The following is a 22,541-nucleotide window of genomic DNA, read 5'->3' as shown; positions in this document are numbered from 1 at the left end:
TTGATCTCTCTGTGTTGCTCGTAATCGGGCTGGCACAAAACACTCAACTGGTACTGCACAAGAGCTGCATGCACCCTTCCTGTTTATTCATCTCTTTCATCTACAACAGGAAAGCTATGCCTCATCAGCCCTATTGCAAATGTCGGCAGAATTACTTCCTCGAGATAGATTAGACAAGTCATAATTCTGTCATACTCCCTGGTACGGGTATCTTCACCTGCATAACCTGGTGCAGGCATGTGCTTCCATGATAAGGAACATGAAAATAGGAAGCACTTTGGGTGCGTGGATTAGATAAGGGTCCCAAGAGGAGGAGAGTCCAAGGAGGAGTCAGAGGATAGAGAGGAAGGAAGAGATATAAACACATTGAGAAAAAATGTTCTGTTGTGAGGTAAGTAAACTGCAATTGTTGAGAAAGGAGATAAGGGACATGCGTTGATGGGCAGTTAATAGTTACAATGATGGAGAGAATACCATCTCTATGGTACTTGGTTCTCAGTCCTAAACATTTACAGTCAAAACTTTCACATGTTAGCTCTACCATTTTAGCTTAAAATGATTTTACACTTTAATGGTTTCTCCTTTCATGTCTATAGGTCCATCTTATCAATATAAATGGAGTCGGCTTCTGTGGAGGATCAATTATCAGTGAAAAGTGGATAGTAACTGCTGCACACTGTTTTCCAAATGAAGCCGAGTTTAAGGTGGTTGTAGGTAAGTATTGTCTTTGTAAAACAAATTAAGATCATATCTAATATGTGTCACTGAATTATGTTGGTGCTGGCAAACTGGTCTGCCCTGCTGCAGATTTTTCTTTTTTTGGTGAGCTAATAACACTTGTGAGTCATTTCACTTTTAATACTCCATTTCCATTTAATACTGTAATACCCTTAGTTTTACAAACCGTTGATCAGCTCATGCTACTTTGTGTAACCTAATATCAACAACAAGTGTATAAAGGAGCGAGGGCTGGCAATGACCAGCACAACTCTATGTTACTGATGATGGCATACCGTACTGTCTACCTACACTGCTAGTTATTCTCAGTCATTGCACTCTCTGCAAGAAGCATTTATTGTTTTCTTGAATATCTATGGCCATGGACAGAACAAAATTGACAACACAATGATAATCCTGCTACACCCCATCAGAATGCTTCTTCAAGGGGCCTTCAAGAAATGAGGATTTAATAATGTAGCAAGGAGGCTTTAGGTACAATAGAATAAGTCTATGGGGGGTCATTACAAGGTAGGCGGTAAGGGGTTAACAGCGCTGGTAACGGCACCGGAACTGCCAACCCCTTACCGCCTCATTACGAGTTCTGCTTGCGGGACCCGCTAAGGACGCCTGGTAAAATAACGTGCCCGTTGTTAGCACCCTCCCCATTCCCATCGAGCACTTTGGGGGCTCAAATGGGAATGGGGATGGGTTCCTTAAATGAGGAATTACCGGGACCTCCAAGGTCGGAATGGCCTAGTTATTCCTCATTCAAGGAACCCAGACCTGGTACCCGGTAAAGGGGTAGCCATGCCGCTAATAGCAGGATGGTTACCTCCTACCTTGTAATGACCCCCTATTATTTACAAAGTTCTGCATGCAGGGAATGGAAACATGCAGAGCTTCTAATTACATCCAGAACATTAAGGGCTCTATATACATATATTTTATTAAATTACTTGTCTTACTGTGCTTTCTCCTTCTCCACAAAACCAACTTTCACCATTATGATTGTTAGACTCTTGGAATACGGCTCTGAATTAATATGGGCTTGGTAGCCTCAGAGAAGTACCATCCAGCCAGGCAATAGGTGCAGTAATTTATATGGACACAGCACATATATTTAGCCAACATCTTTACCAGGATTGCCTGAGAATGTTCTCGAGGCCCTCGCACACCCAATAGTAATCAATGTTTAATTCATAGGTCTCTAAAACTGCCTAGGAACCACATTACCTTTGATATCTGAGTGCATACATCTATTCTCTAACTTTCTCGAGAAGACAATCCATAGAAGACTGACTAATCCATACTTGCACAAACACTTGCCTTTGCTAATTTCCCAAATATCCTTCTTCTCTTCCCACTCTCCCATCCCGCACTCCTCAATGTCTATAACATTTCTCAAAGCGGACTACAGTCTGGAGCACCCTGAACTGGCGCACAATACTCCACGAACACGGATCATGTGCTCTGAAACTATTATGGTGGTGTTGTGTTGCAGTATAAAAGCATAGTAAAATAACATACAGGTTGTATAGAAGCATATAACTGCTATTTACATCATACTGCAAATAGCTATTTACATCACACTGCACAGAGCTGAGAAATGTATTTTTGGTTATGATTAAAATGTTGGTGTTCAGTCATAATATCGAAAAAAAATGTCGAAAGACAATAATTTCGAAAAAAATAATGTCGAAAGAAAATTGAATTGTTTATTTTTTTATTTGGGGGTTTCGCAAGTAAAAAAAAAGGTAAAAACAAAAAAATAATTAAAAAGGGGTGTTGGGGGGAACCCCCCCTTTTTGAATAAAAAACGTAGTGAAAAAAAAATTCTATTTTTTTTTCTACATTATTTTTTCGAAATTATGACTTTCAACATTTTTGTATTCGATATTATCACTATAAACCTAAAATGTCATCTCAATTGATTTTAAATGCTGTGAGAATGTACTGTTCCTTTTCCATTACGATATTTTGGTATGACCTGCCACAAAAAAAAAAAAAAAAAAACTGGGATTTAGCAGAAAAATTATTCTATAGAGCCTATGCAACCTTTGCAATTTTGTAGGGAGTAGGTTTCATACTCACTTTTACAAATTATGGTTTTAGTTTTTGGGATCAGCATGGACCCTTTCAGACTCGAAAGCTTTATAGTCAGCACAACTCCTTCTGATCTGCCTCCATGAGTTAAGGACTACATCAGGTTCTCTTCTTTTTAGGTGCCCATATGCACATGACTCTCCACAATTATATCAAACCTCAATTATGCAGTTGGTTCCTTTCATTAAACAATCAATTTGTTTCTAATATTCTGCATGCTCCCCATTTATAATAAAAAACATTTCTCACACTTTGTCATGAATGATGCTGCACATTTTAATTGGTCAATTCCTAATTGTCTTGTGCAACAGTCAAACACTCACAATAAATACACCCCCGCCCCAATCACCATTGGCTATTCCTGTTTCTAGACATTTGGCAAGCACATACACATAAAATATTCTTAAGTCAGGATGCACGTCTGGATATGCAAATAAAATGTGGTCCATATTTATTCATAAAGGTATGGTTATTAAGAATTGTAGTAATGTTTGCTGAAAGAGGAACGTTTGAATTGCATTGAGTACATAGAGGAGATCTTCACACTAACAATTTAACAATTCACACTTCTTTGTTTTCTCTAAGTAATATTTGTTTCTATATGTAAAATTAATGGAAAATAATGGAGAATAGACTTCATGCTTCAGCACATTAAAACAAGCATGTTCTGAGCATGGAGCTTAAACCCTCATCTTTATTTTTTGGTGGGAACACAAATCTGAGGTCAGCGGAATTTAATGTGTATTTAATAAACAGAACCCTGTTGGGTGGAACTAGCCCTCGTAGTCTTGTGAGTTAATTTGCCACTCTGTGACAGTAATGTAAACAGAGTTATTCATTCCAGAAGCTGATTCAACCTTTTCCCATCAACATAAACACCATTTGTTCACATGAATTCAGCTCGTAGCCAGTTCATTGGTGGGCTTAACACAATACGCATTTGCCAAGCCATATTAAAGACCATTCATTTCAAATGTGTTTAAAGTGTCATGTTTTACATTTAAACCTCGCGGTTGTTGGAACAATAAATACATAGGGCCTCATTACGAGAATAGAGGTAGCCATGGAGCTATTAGCTCCATGGCTACCTCCGTTCCGGCCTCCATTACCGGGTTCCTGCAATGGGGATTTACCGGGTTACTCCGACATAGGAGGACCCGGTAATTCCTCCTTGCAGGAACCCATTCCCATTCCCATTTGAGCCCCCATAGGGCTCAATGGGAATGGGGAGGGAGGTAATAATGGGCAGATTACATCTGGCCCGTTATTGCCTCCCTCTTCCCCTCGCGGGACCCGGAAAGCACGCCTGGTTTTACCAGGCATGCGATCCAGGTCCCGTGATCGGAAGCTCGTAATCGGTGCTCCCGGAATGAAGGGGGCCAGTCCCATACTGGCCCCCTTCATTACGGGAGCGCCAGCCTTATAAGGAGGCACATAGTTGCATTAAAGATACTTTGAATACAATAATGGTTCATTATGGACTCATTTGATGTACAGCAGGGATAATTTTCTTCAAAATAAAGATTTCCATAACACCGGCCGTGTTCTCGTGCTGGTTTAATAATATTTCGGACACATTTGGGCCTTGTCATTTTTGGAGGTGCAGTTCCATGATTAGTAGGCAATGAAGTAGTATCTTTTGAAGTGTTATGCTGTTCTGTATCACACCAATATTACAGGTTGGAATATTGCTGCCATTTATATTGTTTGCATGTGGTAGGCATTCATACAGAGGGTCGTTTTACACTTGATATTTCAGCATTCGTTGCTGTCAATTTAAACATATTCAAAACGGGACAGCTCACATGCACATTTATGGTGGATGTGTGAACATCTCACTAAGAACCATGCGCAGATGCAGTCACACAGTATATAAATGAATTATATTTCTGAATTCAATTCTAATAGACCCATGTCATTTGTAAACAACCAAATCTAAGTGTATAACTACATAGATCCATAACAGCCATCATATTGAACTACTCACCATAGCAAATGACAACACTTTATTCTCACCAATATCAATCACAAATATAGGTATCAGAGAATGGTTCCAAAAAAAGAAAACAACATGAATGTCAAGCACATTTGAAATTAATTCCTCCTATGTGTAGATTCGGTGCAGTGGGTTTCTAGCATATGCATGTACATTGAATGCAAGCTGTGATAAGTTCCATCAGCCTCTTTAGGCATGTGTTTAGGATCACATTGCTAATTATTTAGAATGCGCAGAAGAGGGGTTCATCCACTTAACATTGCAAATTAATAAATATCCCTTCCACTTTACTTATCAGATCAAGCCCCACTGGTGCAGGTCCTCAACCTACTTTGTGATGTTATGAGTGAGAGGTTAATGCAATTTAGATTAGCATACTTTTCTATGGATAGCACATGACAAAGCTAAGCTCTCTTTTATCCACAAATGTCTGCCTTAAATATCTATCATTTTCACAGGTCACAAATTATCAATCAATCATGGAGAGGTGGAAATGTTCACCCTTCCACAAATCCGGCATCCTAAATCTGTGAAAATCCACATCTATTTGGGGACAAAATGCTATTGATTTAGAATGCACAGAATAGGAGTTCAAAACAAATCTGGCTTGGTATTGAATGCAATGAAAAAGCAAAGTGCAGTTCCAAATTTAAATGTTCAACCTTTGTATTTGAAATTAAATGAGATCCCCTAGTGGAAGTCCCACTCAGTCCACCCACTTCTTGGTCTTAAGAGAGAAATGGAGTTAGAGGACAATCCCCTCCACCTGACTCCCACCAGTTCCTTTTACTCCAGGGACTTAACAGGGAAATGATTCAAGGAAACATATCTAATTATATTAGGGAATTTCCATACTCACTTTGGTATAATTATTTAAGGAACCAAGCCAGCATAGACCCTGCGAGTCTCCAGATAATTTCCAGTCAGCTGGTCCCTTCTGTTGTCTGTATCCCTCCCCTAGAAAACCAGATCTGCCTCAGGTAAATTTGCTTCAGTCTTCCACATGGATAAGGCCCCTTTAATCTCCAGATTAGCACATACCCATTTTGATCAATGGTTGCCTGTTTCTTTAGCCTTCCAAATTCTGGTGTTCCTTCTATTTCCTGTGTGTTTCGACTTTTATTTTAGGAATTATTCCTACATTATGTCATTTTGACCTCACACTTTCTGAATGGTCAAGTCTGTCCATTGGCTTGCTTAACAGGTATGCCTCCAATAGAAAACACCCTTCAATTTTAATAGGTTTATTATATATGTTAATGTTAATGTTAAAGGTATTTATATTGTGCATCATCACCAACAGAGTTGGTCCCCAGGCGCTCAGGTGGGTCTGTAACAAGAGGGCGGGCAGGTTAGGTTATGTGGGATGTTTTTATCCATGCATCCGAGCCCTACCTCAAAACTGTGCAGTACTGACATGGAAAACATCATGAGGGCCAGAGCTTCCCAGAAAATGTACAGGGAAATGCATGAAGAATAGGCTGCCACTCTTTTTGCCGATGTTATGGGCACAGAAGGGCACTGCCTAAAACCACCATTGGACTACCCACACAGTAGTCTGAAACCATTGGGAATGGCAATGCTGATTGCCAAAAGCAACCTAGAATTGTGGGGAATTCATTTTCTTAAATCCCAAAAATGGGTGCATTACCAGTACTCACCACTATCAGAAAGCTGGCGTTTTAAAACAACACCAGATTTTTTTTTTTTTTGTGTAAAACTGAATAAATGAACCCAAAGCAGGCCAAAGAAAGACTTACTGAGAGGTGGATCCAATGTAAAGTTATATTCTGAAGTGACTTGAAGGTTTATAACAAGACTGGCTGAGCTGTGGATTTCAGCAGTTTAGGTAAATTTGGACTGAAAGACACTAAAAATCTAAATGTTTAAAAGAAATGAGTGACCTACTTTTGAGTGTCACATAGGTTGCAATTGTTTAAATGTCATAGTTTAAACTTAGAATCAGCATTTTAGCTGCATATGTAAAAAATGGTTAGTTTTATTTGAATGCAGAAAACTGGGTAACTAAAAGTGACATTAGCTGGGGCCAGGCTTAAGGAACTGAATTCTGCCCACCAGCTACCCCCGACAGGAGTTGAGACTTGCACAACTGCTGTGTTCCCAGGCCTAGCTGCCTTTTTGCTGCTCCCACCAAAAGGGATCTGACACTTCTCTGATTGAATTATCAAGGGACTGCTAGAGACTAAACATAGGACCCAGGCAGAGGGTTTATTGAAGTGGCCATAAATGGCTTCCTCTTGAACAATGGGCCTTCCAGGGCCCAGGCAAATGTTTTATTATGGGGGCCGTAAATGTGGCTTCCTCCTGGAAGGAAAGGGGAGGAGCACTGCATGTGAGAGCAAGCTGGCTTGGCAGAAACTGGGAGGGGGGAGAAACTGGAGACAGAGGCTGAGCTTGAAGAAAGTGGAAAGACTGGTTTCTGTACCATGTGACCTGAAAAGACACACCCCTGTAGCCAGAATATGGTTTTAGAAAAAGATGAATAACTCATAGTACGGACTCGTCATAATTATTTAAATGATACCATAATTCTTGTGATTTTTCTGCCCACATTTTAAGAGGTTTTTAGAACCAGTGGCATGATCTGGGGGCAAACTAGCAGTTAAGAGGGTATTACTTAAAATGTATGCATGTTAAAAGTCTGATACTTCATCAATTAATGCCTGCATGTCTTGCACACATTTGGGTAAATTTGAGTAAGAATCTGATATTGGTAACCTGACCAAAAAGTGAAATATGTTGCCATTTCTCAATGCAAGCTCCCAGGAAGAGCAGATTTGGTCAGGGTATACCTCCTGTGATATGTGATGGGTGCATGTAATTTTAAACAAATGTGTACCTGTGCAAATATGTCTTTTGGGTCAAAATATAGATTGTGTGTAATTTGACAGGGGTGGGTTCTCTGTATCATAAACAGACCTCATCATGATGACACTTCATTTCATTCCCCCAATCAAGGGGAAGAGGATGAAGTGGCCAATGACAAGTGGAGAGGGGTAGGGCCTAGGAAGCTAGCCTCTCCACCCATTTTCAAAACACATAAAAGCAGACAGTCAGGACAGATAGGGACATTCAATTCCATTTGCTGCGGAGCATGCTGCCGGACCATACCACATCCAGAGATCCAAACTTCAAATCCATCAATCTCCAGAGAAAGCTGTGCAGAAAGATCCAGAAGCAGTGCTGTACCCAGAGAGAGCAGAGCTGACCCAGACCACTGTTAGCAGAACCAGAGAGCTGACCCAGACCGCTGTTCGCAGAACCAGAGAGCTGACCCAGACGCTGTGCGCAGAAACCGTCCGTGGCGAGTGAAGAAAACCTGACCAGATCCGTGGCGAGGCCCATTCTATTTCTAAATATATTGTGAGTACCTAGCAGAACTGTGCAGAACCAATCTCTTAGTTAAAATAATATAATTCAATCTATTTTAATCTAACCAGAACTGTCTCCTAGAAGTTGTACCTTGTCATTTTGCAAAACTGTCACTTGTCACTTTGAATTTTAACATTCCAAATCCGAAAAACTACCTTTATTTAATCGCTCATATCTCCGTGACCGTTTGTCTTAGAAACTTGCAGTAACTTTCCTCTGAAAGCTGGGAATCGTGGCTTTTCTACGAACCTAGAACCGCATTCCTACCCCCGATACTTTTGCCGCAATCGCGAAAAACGCACTCGCGAATTTGCCGCGATTTGCAAATTTCTCCACGTGTGAAAACAGCAGTTCTTGCTTTCCTTGCTAAAATTTCGTTTGCCTCTTAAGAACCATCCCTGAATCATTGCTAGAGTGAGCCTGGACTAATATTAACTAGATACCACTCACCCTGAACCTCTAGAGGGAATTAAAAGCATTTTAGCATATTTTTCACTTCATTGCCAGCACATATAAAAGCATTTTGGGCCTGTGTTTCAAACTTCCGTAGTCTAAGCTTGCTTGGGTGAACTGAATTACATTTGATTGCATTTCTGAGAACTGTGTGATTTCCTTCCATTTCCTTGCATTGCATAAAGGGGGGAGTGGATTGCCAGAGAAAAGTGATTACATTGTTTTGGTGAAATCATATTGAGTATTTTCTGTACTGCATTTTCATTCAACATTGCATCCATCTGAACTTATATAAAGCATTCTCTACCACCTTATTCTTCTGTTCCTATTCACAAGTGTGCCAGTGCCAGACTATCCATTATTGATCACTGCTCATATTAAGTGTCATATTCAATTATTAAATCCTTATAAAGTGTGATATATATATCTATTGTTTAAATTATCAAATAAACCTTTTAACTTGCAAAACAGAACTACTTCTTGGCTCAGTGGGGTCAGGGGGATTCCAAGAGAGGGGTGTTATATAGGGGTAGTCATCCAGAATGCATGAACTGGACATAAAGATATATCAATAAGGGTTTCCATTCAGTATCCCAGACTAGGCATTGACTTAGCTGTAGTGTTGAATTGAATCCTCTTACAAATTGGGGGCTCGTGCCTGACGTTTGGATTAGATCTATCACTTGTGCAGATTAATACAGCGTGCCAGCTGACCAGATACACATATCCGGTCGGAGCACACGCTGTGTTACGCTGTAAAGCACTCCTCAAAGGAACGCTCTAAGGAAAAGGTCTGTTTTGCAAAAATATAATATAAACTTCTGTAAGTCAGGAAGGAACTCAAATTCCAGAATGACGACCTTGGTAGATATGAAAATATCCAGAGAGCACTTCTTACATAAGTTATTTGTGAGAGGTGAGTGGACTCACCAGGACCGCATGGTCTGGTTGCAGGCCATCACGCAACAGGTCACGGAAACAGGGTCATATATATGGAGAGATCAGGGTCCCTTACATTTGGCCCTGAGTGAACTATACATGGCTCCTAAAGCTAAGGATGAACAAGACAAGATGGTTAGGATAGCGGCATACCTGTACCTATATATGGGAGACATGCAGGATAAATGTACTGAAAGCCAAGATCTGGCGAATAAGCGACAGATGGCGTTAGAGAAGGTCCAATCTGACCTGGTCTCTTCTGAGCAGAGGCTGCAGGGGAGCCAGGAGTCAGAAAATGAGAGTAGACAGCACATCATTAAAATAAAGAGGGATATGGACATCCTGCAACAGGAAAAGGCTGACCAGGATACCAGATTTCTGGCCTTGCAGAAGGAGTACCAAGAAGGTTTGGACTCCCTACTGCAGAGCCAGAAAAAGCTGGAGCAACAGTTAGACTTCAATAGGGCATGTGCTGAGCAGGTAGTCACCCTGCAAAGCCACCTAGATAGGGAGAAGGCAGAGAGCAATAAACTGATTTTGAAAGACCTGGATACCCAGGCAGAGTTTGACCAGGAGCGCCAGAAAGCTGGTGCCTTCCAAAGGCAAAGGGACGACCTGGCGGCACAGATGCAGGCTCTTAGTCAGGAAAGGGATACCTTAGGCCAGGAAGTCTGCCACTTAAAAAGGAAAATGGAAGAAAATCACCTGGCCCTCCAGGGACTGGGTGACCTCCATAAAGAACACCACCACTTGTTAGAGCACACCAGGAAGGTGGAGGATGCTACGGCAAGAAAGGAGCAGGCCAATAGGGACACAGCTCAGGAGGTAACCCTCCTGCAGCAAAGACTGGCCCAGTGCTCCAGGACCAATCAGGAAACGCAGAGAGAGAATGAGGCTCTCTGCCAGCACAATGATACGGTTCCAACAACGAGACAGGAGAGACTGATAGAGTCTAGTAAGGCCTTAACTGAGGAACTGAAGGCGCAGGCTCTTGCATTGCAACAGGGAGCAGGGGCGGATAGAGACCAAGTTCGCTGGGAAAGGGAAACTCCTGAGCATAACCTCAGGAACCCTAGTACCAGAGGCCTTTATCTCTCTCAGTCCCTGGACTCTGCCACCCCCATGTCCCCTGGCGCACATGAGCACCGGGCCACAAGGATGGCAGATTACTATCCAGCCAGAAGCATGGGGCTCATAGGCCAGTACCTCCCAGGAATGGATGGGCGGGCATCCGGGTATGGGCACCCAAGCACAGTGCAATTTAATGGGGAGCCCCAGGAGAGTAGGCCCATTAAGGGCATCCTGAAAACCTCTGCCCAGTTAGGTCAGTGGGGGGGTACCCATCAAATCCTGGCAGCAAGGAGGGATCTGAAGACTCCTCTGAGTGGTACAGGACACAGGAGACCAGGTCCCCACATTCTGCCAGCCATTCCCAGGCTCGCAGAATCCGGGAAAACCTGGAAGATCAGACAGGAACCTCTGGGAGCAGTGCCTCTGAGTCAGAGGACGAATGGACAAGGGTTACCCGAACCAAAAAGGCCAATAAGGCAAAAAGGGCCTTGATTAAGGACCCATTGAAACAGATTAAGGCAATCAGGAGTGTCATCACGCCTTATCATAAGAACGCCAAGTACTCTTTTTGGGAACACTTGGAGCTCTATGAGCAAATGATGGAGACTTTTCATTTGAAGGACAGCCAAAGCTGTATCCAATATGTAAAGTGGACATTCTCCCCAGAGTACTCCAGTTTCTTTGCAGGGTTGGAGGACCAAAATCATTTCAGGTGGTCCACCTATAGGGCGGCCATATTAAAACATTTTTCTGTTCACAGAAATCCCCAAGAGGCTCGCAAGGCAGCCTACAATTTACAATGTGGGGAGGATCAGGCCCCACAAGAATTTGTGCAGGAGTTAAAGCGTGCTTTTGCACAGACCACAAGAAGGTTGCGCACGGATAGCAGAGAATGTATTAATACGTTTTTCCATGCCTTGCCCAAATACATAATGACCCAGCTCGTGAGGAATTTTCACGAGAAAAGATCTTTAGACTGGGTCATTGAACAGGCGACCCGGATCTATGAGGTGGAGAAACCGGTGGAAAACAAAAACCAGCCCAAAAACCCCAAAACTAACAGCACCCCTGCTGCTGCCAAGGTGGCAGAGGTAAAGGTTGCCCCCGTTTTGGATTTGGAGATGGGGGGGCCTAAAAACCTACCTGCACCTAATAATGCTAGGCCCAGAAGGTCCTCGGGCCAGTCACAAACAGGGAGTCAAGGAGGTAGTCCCACAAATGGGGTCCCTCGCTCTCCTGACTATGTAAGTCCCCATTACAAGGGAAATCGACCCATCCTAGGTTATGTGTGGACTCCTCCAGCCCAAGGGGGGGGATCCAGCCAAGCACCTAACCCAGGGAACTTCCCTCCCAACTTCCCACAGGAGGGCAGAAATTCTCCAAATCCTGGGCAGAACTTCTTCCCCAGGTATCCACCCAATTTCCAGCCCCAAAATCATCCATCCTTCTTTCCCCAATTCCCTGAGCCCAGACAACCGAATCCGGGAGAGGGGTTGCCAAGGGTGGAGGGGTATCCAAATCTTCCCAACCAGGGGTACTACCAAAGAAGGGATAGCTACCCTTCCCGGGATCAGCCCAGGGGAGAAAAGAGGGCCCCGTATCAGCCTGAGCGGGTTTCCCAGTTAGAGCGCCAGGTCCAAAACATGGCGCGGGATCTGGGTCACATACTGAGGGCTCAGCAGAACCCTCAGATCGGCATGCCGGCGCAGAACGCACCCAACTCTGGACCTGGTGCTCCAGAACAATGACGGGGGCAGCACCCCGATAACTCACCGGTTCCCAGGGAGGAGGCACAAAGGGAAGGGGGGTGTAAAGCCTTGGAGGAAGCTTCCTTCCTCACTTGTAAACAGCTCCTGGAAACCCAGGAACCGGAAACAAAATCTCTTGCCCCTGAAAGTCTGCCTCCTAAGGAACAGAGGGGGGGTAGGAGAAACAAAAGACCCAAACAGACACAGTTTGAGGAGGAGGTACAGATCTTCCAATTTGAGGGAGAGGGATCCTCAGAGGATCCTGGGAAAAGGATCTTCTCCTTCAGAGAGGGGGGAACTCCTCCCAAAGAAAAATGGGTCCCTAGGGATGCAAATCCAGACTGGGGAGAGGTGGAGACTGAGCTACCGCCGCCCACCATCTCATCCCAGAACCAACAGCAAGAAAATCCCCTGGTTCAAACCCATCCTGGTGACTGCCTCCAAAAAGGGGGGGGCGGCCCGGAACCGGAGCCAGGGGAACCCACAATGGCTCTGATCTCCAGTTGCCAACTTTTTCTTTTAGATTCCCAAGGCTCTCCACAGAATTCTGCCCAAATCTCTTCGCTAGCGATGTCCAAAACCAGAAAGTTAGCCTACCAGTTGTCCAAAAATGTGCATTATCTGTGCCCCCTTGAGGAGAAGGAGGGAAGATACTATGCCCCGGTACAAGTACAGGGGCAGGGTACAATTTTGGCACTGGTGGACACTGGATCTCAAGCTACCCTTCTGTCCAGAAGGGCCTTTGATGAACTGAATGCAGGAAGGGGAGAGAATTACCAAATTCCTCTCACCTCACTTCCTGGACAACTCCAGAACTTTGACGGGAAGGAAATTCCCGTCGAGGGGACGGCAGACTTGGACATTAAAATTGGGCGACACAAGTTGAAACACCCAGTCATAGTTGTGACTCCAGAGGGCACCCCTTGTTTACTAGGGAATGACCTCCTGAGAAGGTTGTCACCCCTAATAGATTGCGTAAACAAGGTCCTCTGGACCCAGACTAGCCGACCAATAAAATTAAAACAGAGTGTCAACCATGTTAGTTTAAACGGCACCTGCCACATGGTTGAACAACAATCTGACCAAGTAGAATTCCACTTCCAGAATAGCCAAATTCCAGACGTGACAGTAATAGCAGTAGGACAACAGACTGGTGATGGAGGGTCCTCTCTATTTCTGAAAATCAACCTTCCTTCCAGTCTAAAGTGGTACTCCACGCTGGAAGGAAACACTCTAGGATTCTATACTAATCCACAATCAGAAACTCCCACTCCTATAGTCCAGAAAGATGTGAAATCAGCTCAGAGCCTGGCTGATATTCAGCAAATTGGAGAGCAGTTGTTCATCCCTGTCCAATTAAATGATGGGAAGGACTCTGTTCTCGCTCGAGTGTGTGTGAACAATGGTAAGAGCTTCATCAGCGAAGCCATGTTCCGCCAACTCCCAAAAGATCCAGCCATTCCCACATTCAAACTGATAGACAAATGGGAAATGGACCTGGAAGCACCTAATTCCAAACAGCTCCTGCCAAGCAGGTGTATGCGCAAAATCTCCATTGGCAACAAGAGCATAGTCCATAATTGTTGGGTCGTGTGAGACGTCACTGCCGCCTTTTACTTAGGCAGTGACATTCTCAATCGCTTTGCCATTAGTTTGGACCTAATAAACTTCAAAGCTTGGTCCCGATTAGCGGATAATCCCATGGGCTTTGATGATCCAGAAAAAGCATTTAGGTCAGCTCAATTGCTACCTTATGCAGTTGAAATTCAGATCAAAGAGGAAGTCACCATCCCAGAAAGGACCCGACAATTCTCCCTGGAAGTGAAAGTTAAAAGAGGACAATATCTGCAAAACCCTGATGCTTACATACATCTAAACGCTTCTCTCCAACAGCAAGGGTTGGGGGTAAACCCAACACCATTAGTCAACATAGAACATGACACCATTCTAATAGAGGTGGATAACAGCGACTTAAAGAGTATTACTCTAGCCGCAGGCACCATTATTGGAATGGCGGTTGATGACCGACATTTTTCCATTGATTTAGGTAATGAACTGTTAGGGCCAATCCCCAAGGACTGCTTTGACAGTGACAGTGATGACAATACAACACCAGACAGGATTTTTACCCGGCATGGGGGGAACTTCCTGGTGTACACTTCTTGCCCTTATGGTAAGGAAGATGTGACTTTTGACTTCAGGAGGGATGAGGTGATTTTCCAGGTCCATGAGGGCTGCCTTTCCCACCTGAAGCCTCCAGTCCAAATCAGCAATCTGACCAGGGACTTCTCCACCCAGCTGGAGGAGGCCGCTGAAATAGCCAAACCAGAAGTCTTTCCAGGCTTCAGGCAGATGGTGGAAGAGAGAGTCAACCTAGCTGATGCCTGTGTGACTCTGGAACAAAAGCAAAAGTTGAAACAAGTTTTCTTGGATTTCCAAGATCTCTTTGCGGTAGACTCATATGACTGTGGTCGTACGGACATCCACACAACAACAATCCCCACGGACCCTGGCATGACTCCTGTGTTTGTGAAGCAATATCGCTTGCCTCTCGCATCAATGGAGTCCCTTACTGAAATAATTAAGAACCTTGAGCCCCGGGGAATAATCCGTCCAGTCCACAGCACCTTCAATAATCCGGTGCTGGGAATATTGAAGCCAAACGGCCAGTGGAGACTCTGCGCCGACCTCAGGGAGCTCAACAAACGGGTCCATACTTCCCGATGGCCTCTGCCCTACATTGACCAAGGGCTGGCCCAGATCCAGGGGTCACAGGTATTCACTGCAATAGACCTGACCAATGGATACTGGACTGTGCCTGTCAGTAGGGAGGACCAATACAAGCTGGCTTTTACCTTTGGGGGCCAGCAATACACATGGACCCGGACTCCCTTCGGATACCTCAACTCCGGCAATGAATTCAACATTTTCCTACATAAGGCCATGCCCGACCTGGGTGCGAGGGGTAACCTGGCTTATGTAGATGATGTCCTCATCAAAAGTTCATCTGTGGAGGAACACATAGCGGAGATCCGTTATGTTCTGACCCAGTTGAGGGCCGCCGGAGCAAAACTTTCCTTTCAGAAAGCACAGTGGTGTAGAACCCGTGTTAATTTCTTGGGGCATGAGATTACTCCTCAGGGTCTCTGTCCCCAGGAAAAGAAAGTGGAAGCACTTCAGAAACTGAAAGACCCCGCAACTCTGCAGGAACTAAGGAGCCTCCTTGGACTGACTAATTACAGCAGAAAGTTCATTGAGGGCTACGCAGAGATCACCAGACTCCTGATTCATCTCCTGAAGGGGGGTCAAGTGGGAATGGGGTCCAGAACAAGCCGAGGCGGTAAAACAACTCAAGAGAAGCCTCTCACAAGCGCCCTGCCTAGCTTACCCTGTCAGAAACAAGGAGTTCTTCCTGGAGACGGGGTTCTCTAATACGTGCTTGACGGCAGTATTATACCAAAAGCATGACAAGGTCAATAAAGTAATCTCCTATGCGAGCAAAACTTTATCCTCTGTGGAGGAAAAATTCAACGATTGTGAGAAGGCACTCCTGGCAACGGTGTGGGCATTGAAGAATTACCGCCCGTTTATCCATGGGGAACACATCATAGTGGAGACTCCACACCAGCCTCTGCAATATCTCCAAAGTGACAGAATCCGGGCCGGTAATGTGAGTAATTTCCGAATTACTTCCTGGATTCTGTCAATGCAAGGCTTTCCTGTGGAGGTCAGATATGGCCAAAACAAGAAGAGTCCCCTCGCGCAAGGTCTGGCTGACTTGCATGATTGTGTCAGAGAAAACTGTCTCGAGGACGAAAGTCTAAAAATCAAGGACAACACGGAGGCATACCTTAATTCCCCACACAAAGTCTTTGAAGAGGACAAGTGTGAGGGAATGCCCACTGTCTATGTGGATGGATGCTCTTACCATGTTGACAACAAAGGGGAGAAAGAACTGGTGGCCGGCGTAGGGAATGCATGGGTGAATGAGTCCCCAGAACCCTTCGCTGGATACAAAATTGGTCCCCGAAGTAGTCAGGTGGCAGAATTGATGGCTGTGCATCAGGCCATCCTCACTGCTGTCCAGCATCAACTCCACGAACTGGTCATAATCACAGATTCGGATTATGTACGGAACGGGTTCGTGGAGCACCTGGTTAATTGGAAAGCCAGAAGCATGTTATGTGCTAACAACAAACCCTTGAAACATGGGAAGTTGATCCAAAACATTGATGATCTGGTCACCTCGAATGAGATGACCATCTATTGGAAAAAGATCAAGGGTCATTCCAAAGTAGAGGGACCAGACAAAACTGGAAATGACTTAGCTGATCAGCTGGCCAAAACCGGGGCCATCCAAGGGGATCTAATTGAGATTGAGTCCCTGCTGGGGGAAATCCAGGTCACTGCTATCACTAGGTCCCAGACAAATGCTCACCATGATCTGACAACTGCCCAATGGAGCAAGGAGACCCCTGATGCTGATTTAATTACAGCTCAGAAAAGGGATCCAATAATTGGTAAATTTTACCAGCACCTTGAGGACCCTGAGAACTTTCCCCTGACGGATACCGATTACATTGGGAAAGAAGACCTAAGGGTGTTGATGAAATGTCCAAAAATGTTCCGGATCCAAGACGGTTTGCTGGCAAGGAAATCCAAAGCTGGCCACGATCAGTGGGTGGTTCCTACCTCATTCCGAAGCCTGATGTTAAGTCACGCCCATGATGCGGCCACCGCCGGTCATAGGGGGTTTCACACAACATTGGAAATCTTAAGAGAGGTTGCATACTGGCCACACATGGGGCAGGACCTCGACCAATACTTGAAGGGGTGTCTTGTGTGTGCACAATTTCAGCCATCATCCCTCACGCACCGTGCACCCCTCCAAAAGAGGGGGATGACACTGCCATGGTCAGATTTACAAATCGACTTTGTAGGCCCTGTGATTCGCTCGTCTATAGGAAACAAGTACATGTTGACCATTACATGCTTGTTTACCAAGTGGGTGGAATGTCTCCCAGCCCCAAACTGCAAGGCAGAAACGACAGCTGCCTTGATGATTAACCACATCTTTTCCCGTTTTGGTATACCTCAAAGGATTGAGTCGGACAGAGGTAGCCACTTCACCAGTGAAGTGATGACAAAGATGTGGGAGATACACAGGGTCAAAAGGAAGTTGCATATTGCTTACAACTAGTTTCAAACAAAGAGATTACCATCTGTTCTCCCTCGTTGCTGGACAATTCCATTATACAGCAACCGTTTTGCAGTCATTTACAGACGGCGTTGAAGGCTCAGGCTAAGTTGCGCTGCCTCTTCACTTTTCAAATACATGCAGCGCTGGATCATCTTAAACTGCATGGGGCGCCCTCCAGGTTATGTTTTAGTCCTGAATTGTCTCGCGTGACTGGCCACACTACACTGCATAGATTTTTGCAGCAGCTAGGTTTTCATCAGAATGGTAACACCCACCTCCTGAGGAAGACGTTCAGTTAACCACCACTACACGTCGAAACCGGTCGAGAGAAAAAATTCTACAGGGATGTGATCTTTGCATTTGTTCTTTCTATCCACCCTGACAATAGATTGTTTGTGAATTATTTCTATTGTTTGTAAACACCGCAATAATGAGTGTTATTATGGGGACTAGTTATGAATTCCTCTTCCCCATTGGTTCTTAGCATGTTTTCTGTGTTTTTAGTACTTTGGATGTATGCCACGGTATGATGAGTTGTGTGTGTATGTATGTACTATGTATGTTGAGTATGAGTGATGAAGTTTTAGCCGATTTTCGGCATATTGTTGCTGCTGTTCTGTATGTTAAAATGATCAGTGTATAATAATTTTGAGTGATTTATTCACTAGTTTTCAATTTTTGTATCACCTTTAATAAATTTGGATACATTTTTTCTAAACATATTTTGCTCTGGACATATCTTTTCTGTTTCTTGATGGCATATTGCTTACCGGCCAGCTTCTTCTGGGGCAGTAGAGATATATAACCGAACCATTGTGAGCATATTAAAGAAGTTTGTGGCAGATTCTGGGCCAAGTTGGGACATCCGATTACCTCTGGTCCTAATGGCCATCAGATCTACCCCTTCATCTGCAACCAAAATGTCACCATTTGAGTTGATGACTGGACGCAAGATGGTGCTTCCTCAGCATTTGCTCTACAGGACCCAAGAGCAGACACTGATAAATGCCTCCACAACTCATGAGTATGTGGAGAATTTAAGGAAACACCTTCAACATGCTTTTGCTTATGCTCAGCGGAATCTAGAAAGATCAGCTGATAGCATGAAGACCCACTAGGACCTGAAGACTTCCAGGAAGGAATATCAGGTGGGGGACCGGGTCTATCTATACAATTTCCAAAGGAACCAGGCCAAACAGCGAACATTTTTGCCTACATGGAAGGGACCCTTTGAGATTATAGACAAAATCTCCCCTGTGGCCTACAAGATCCGCATCCCCAAAGGCGGTTTGGCAGAGGGGGAAGACAAGTGGGTCCACATTAACCAGTTGAAGTGTTGCCATCCCAGGCACACTCTGCAACAACTGGAGGAATCCTCTGGAATCCTAGAGGGTACTGTCTCAGATTAATTCAGTTCTAACTTAAAATATCCTACATATCGCCTATCAAATTCTGAGTTTCTCAATGTGGGTGTTTTCGTTTTTGAATGCAAAAAGAAATGTGCATGTTCATATGTTTTGACTACAAATTTATATGCCACCCCACTATATCAATGGTGGGGGAAAAATGTCCATGAATAGGTATTGCCGCTCTGCCTTTGTCGTCCTAGGAGAAAGAAAACCTGGAGACGGGCCAAGGAGGACGATCCGGAGACCGGGAGCAGAGACGCAAGGGGCCCAGTGTACCGCCCAATATTCCCATCAGGACCGGCGAGGAGAACCGATCGATCAGTACCGGATGAAGGAAAAGATGCTGAACTGTGCCATCTATTGGAAGAAGATGAGGAAACATCCCAGGTCTTGCGAGTCCCATCAGTGAAACAGAATGGTCATCGCAAGAGGGGGGCTTGTGGGATGTTTTTATCCATGCATCCGAGCCCTACCTCAAAACTGTGCAGTACTGACATGGAAAACATCATGATGGCCAGAGCTTCCCAGAAAATGTACAGGGAAATGCATGAAGAATAGGCTGCCACTCTTTTTGCCGATGTTATGGGCACAGAAGGGCACTGCCTAAAACCACCATTGGACTACCCACACAGTAGTCTGAAACCATTGGGAATGGCAATGCTGATTGCCAAAAGCAACCTAGAATTGTGGGGAATTCATTTTCTTAAATCCCAAAAATGGGTGCATTACCAGTACTCACCACTATCAGAAAGCCGGCGTTTTAAAACAACAGCAGATTTTTTTTTTTGGTGTAAAACTGAATAAATGAACCCAAAGCAGGCCAAAGAAAGACTTACTGAGAGGTGGATCCAATGTAAAGTAATATTCTGAAGTGACTTGAAGGTTTATAACAAGACTGGCTGAGCTGTGGATTTCAGCAGTTTAAGTAAATTTGGACTGAAAGACACTAAAAATCTAAATGTTTAAAAGAAATGAGTGACCTACTTTTGAGTGTCACATAGGTTGCAATTGTTTAAATGTCATAGTTTAAACTTAGAATCAGCATTTTAGCTGCATATGTAAAAAATGGTTAGTTTTATTTGAATGCAGAAAACTGGGTAACTAAAAGTGACATTAGCTGGGGCCTGGCTTAAGGAACTGAATTCTGCCCACCAGCTACCCCCGACAGGAGTTGAGACTTGCACAACTGCTGTGTTCCCAGGCCTAGCTGCCTTTTTGCTGCTCCCACCAAAAGGGATCTGACACTTCTCTGATTGAATTATCAAGGGACTGCTAGAGACTAAACATAGGACCCAGGCAGAGGGTTTATTGAAGTGGCCATAAATGGCTTCCTCTTGAACAATGGGCCTTCCAGGGCCCAGGCAAATGTTTTATTATGGGAGCCGTAAATGTGGCTTCCTCCTGGAAGGAAAGGGGAGGAGCACTGCATGTGAGAGCAAGCTGGCTTGGCAGAAACTGGGAGGGGGAGAAACTGGAGACAGAGGCTGAGCTTGAAGAAAGTGGAAAGACTGGTTTCTGTACCATGTGACCTGAAAAGACACACCCCTGTAGCCAGAATATGGTTTTAGAAAAAGATGAATAACTCATAGTACGGACTTGTCATAATTATTTAAATGATACCATAATTCTTGTGATTTTTCTGCCCACATTTTAAGAGGTTTTTAGAACCAGTGGCATGACCTGGGGGCAAACTAGCAGTTAAGAGGGTATTACTTAAAATGTATGCATGTTAAAAGTCTGATACTTCATCAATTAATGCCTGCATGTCTTGCACACATTTGGGTAAATTTGAGTAAGAATCTGATATTGGTAACCTGACCAAAAAGTGAAATATGTTGCCATTTCTCAATGCAAGCTCCCAGGAAGAGCAGATTTGGACAGGGTATACCTCCTGTTATATGTGATGGGTGCATGTAATTTTAAACAAATGTGTACCTGTGCAAATATGTCTTTTGGGTCAAAATATAGATTGTGTGTAATTTGACAGGGGTGGGTTCTCTGTATCATAAACAGACCTCATCATGATGACACTTCATTTCATTCCCCCAATCAAGGGGAAGAGGATGAAGTGGCCAATGACAAGTGGAGAGGAAGCTAGCCTCTCCACCCATTTTCAAAACACATAAAAGCAGACAGTCAGGACAGATAGGGACATTCAATTCCATTTGCTGCGGAGCATGCTGCCGGACCATACCACATCCAGAGATCCAGACTTCAAATCCATCAATCTCCAGAGAAAGCTGTGCAGAAAGATCCAGAAGCAGTGCTGTACCCAGAGAGAGCAGAGCTGACCCAGACCACTGTTAGCAGAACCAGAGAGCTGACCCAGACCGCTGTTCGCAGAACCAGAGAGCTGACCCAGACGCTGTGCGCAGAACCGTCCGTGGCGAGTGAAGAAAACCTGACCAGATCCGTGGCGAGGCCCATTCTATTTCTAAATATATTGTGAGTACCTAGCAGAACTGTGCAGAACCAATCTCTTAGTTAAAATAATATAATTCAATCTATTTTAATCTAACCAGAACTGTCTCCTAGAAGTTGTACCTTGTAATTTTGCAAAACTGTCACTTTGAATTTTAACATTCCAAATCCGAAAAACTACCTTTATTTAATCGCTCATATCTCCGTGACCGTTTGTCTTAGAAACTTTCCTCTGAAAGCTGGGAATCCTGGCTTTTCTACGAACCTAGAACCGCATTCCTACCCCCGATACTTTTGCCGCAATCGCGAAAAACGCACTCGCGAATTTGCCGCGATTTGCAAATTTCTCCACGTGTGAAAACAGCAGTTCTTGCTTTCCTTGCTAAAATTTCGTTTGCCTCTTAAGAACCATCCCTGAATCATTGCTAGAGTGAGCCTGGACTAATATTAACTAGATACCACTCACCCTGAACCTCTAGAGGGAATTAAAAGCATTTTAGCATATTTTTCACTTCATTGCCAGCACATATAAAAGCATTTTGGGCCTGTGTTTCAAACTTCCGTAGTCTAAGCTTGCTGGGGTGAACTGAATTACATTTGATTGCATTTCTGAGAACTGTGTGATTTCCTTCCATTTCCTTGCATTGCCTAAAGGGGGGAGTGGATTGCCAGAGAAAAGTGATTACATTGTTTTGGTGAAATCATATTGAGTATTTTCTGTACTGCATTTTCATTCAACATTGCATCCATCTACCACCTTATTCTTCTGTTCCTATTCACGAGTGTGCCAGTGGCAGACTATCCATTATTGATCACTGCTCATATTAAGTGTCATATTCAATTATTAAATCCTTATAAAGTGTGATATATATATCTATTGTTTAAATTATCAAATAAACCTTTTAACTTGCAAAACAGAACTACTTCTTGGCTCAGTGGGGTCAGGGGGATTCCAAGAGAGGGGTGTTATATAGGGGTAGTCATCCAGAACGCATGAACTGGACATAAAGATATATCAATAAGGGTTTCCATTCAGTATCCCAGACTAGGCATTGACTTAGCTGTAGTGTTGAATTGAATCCTCTTAC

The 22,541-nt window shown here is 44.1% G+C and overlaps 1 protein-coding gene and 1 long non-coding RNA gene across 2 annotated transcripts in view; both read left to right on the top strand.

Moving 5' to 3' along the window:
- F9 (coagulation factor IX) overlaps nt 1-22,541 on the top strand; it is a 512,309-nt gene that overhangs the window by 483,188 nt on the left and 6,580 nt on the right. Inside the window, exon 7 of the mRNA XM_069612775.1 lies at nt 597-714. Coding sequence (XP_069468876.1) covers nt 597-714 — 118 coding nt within the window. The remainder of the gene's footprint in view (nt 1-596; nt 715-22,541) is intronic.
- LOC138480956 (uncharacterized) lies at nt 17,626-18,345 on the top strand. The gene is made up of 2 exons (XR_011274169.1): nt 17,626-17,801; nt 17,884-18,345. It is a non-coding gene; the product is annotated as an uncharacterized lncRNA (long non-coding RNA).

The sequence above is a fragment of the Ambystoma mexicanum genome, chromosome 5p (genome assembly GCF_040938575.1).
Source record: "Ambystoma mexicanum isolate Mex_15411 chromosome 5p, UKY_AmexF1_1, whole genome shotgun sequence".
Classification (NCBI taxonomy): Eukaryota; Metazoa; Chordata; class Amphibia; order Caudata; family Ambystomatidae; genus Ambystoma; species Ambystoma mexicanum.
The sequence above is the reverse complement of the archived record's forward strand: the minus strand, read 5'-3'. Positions and strand labels throughout refer to the sequence as shown.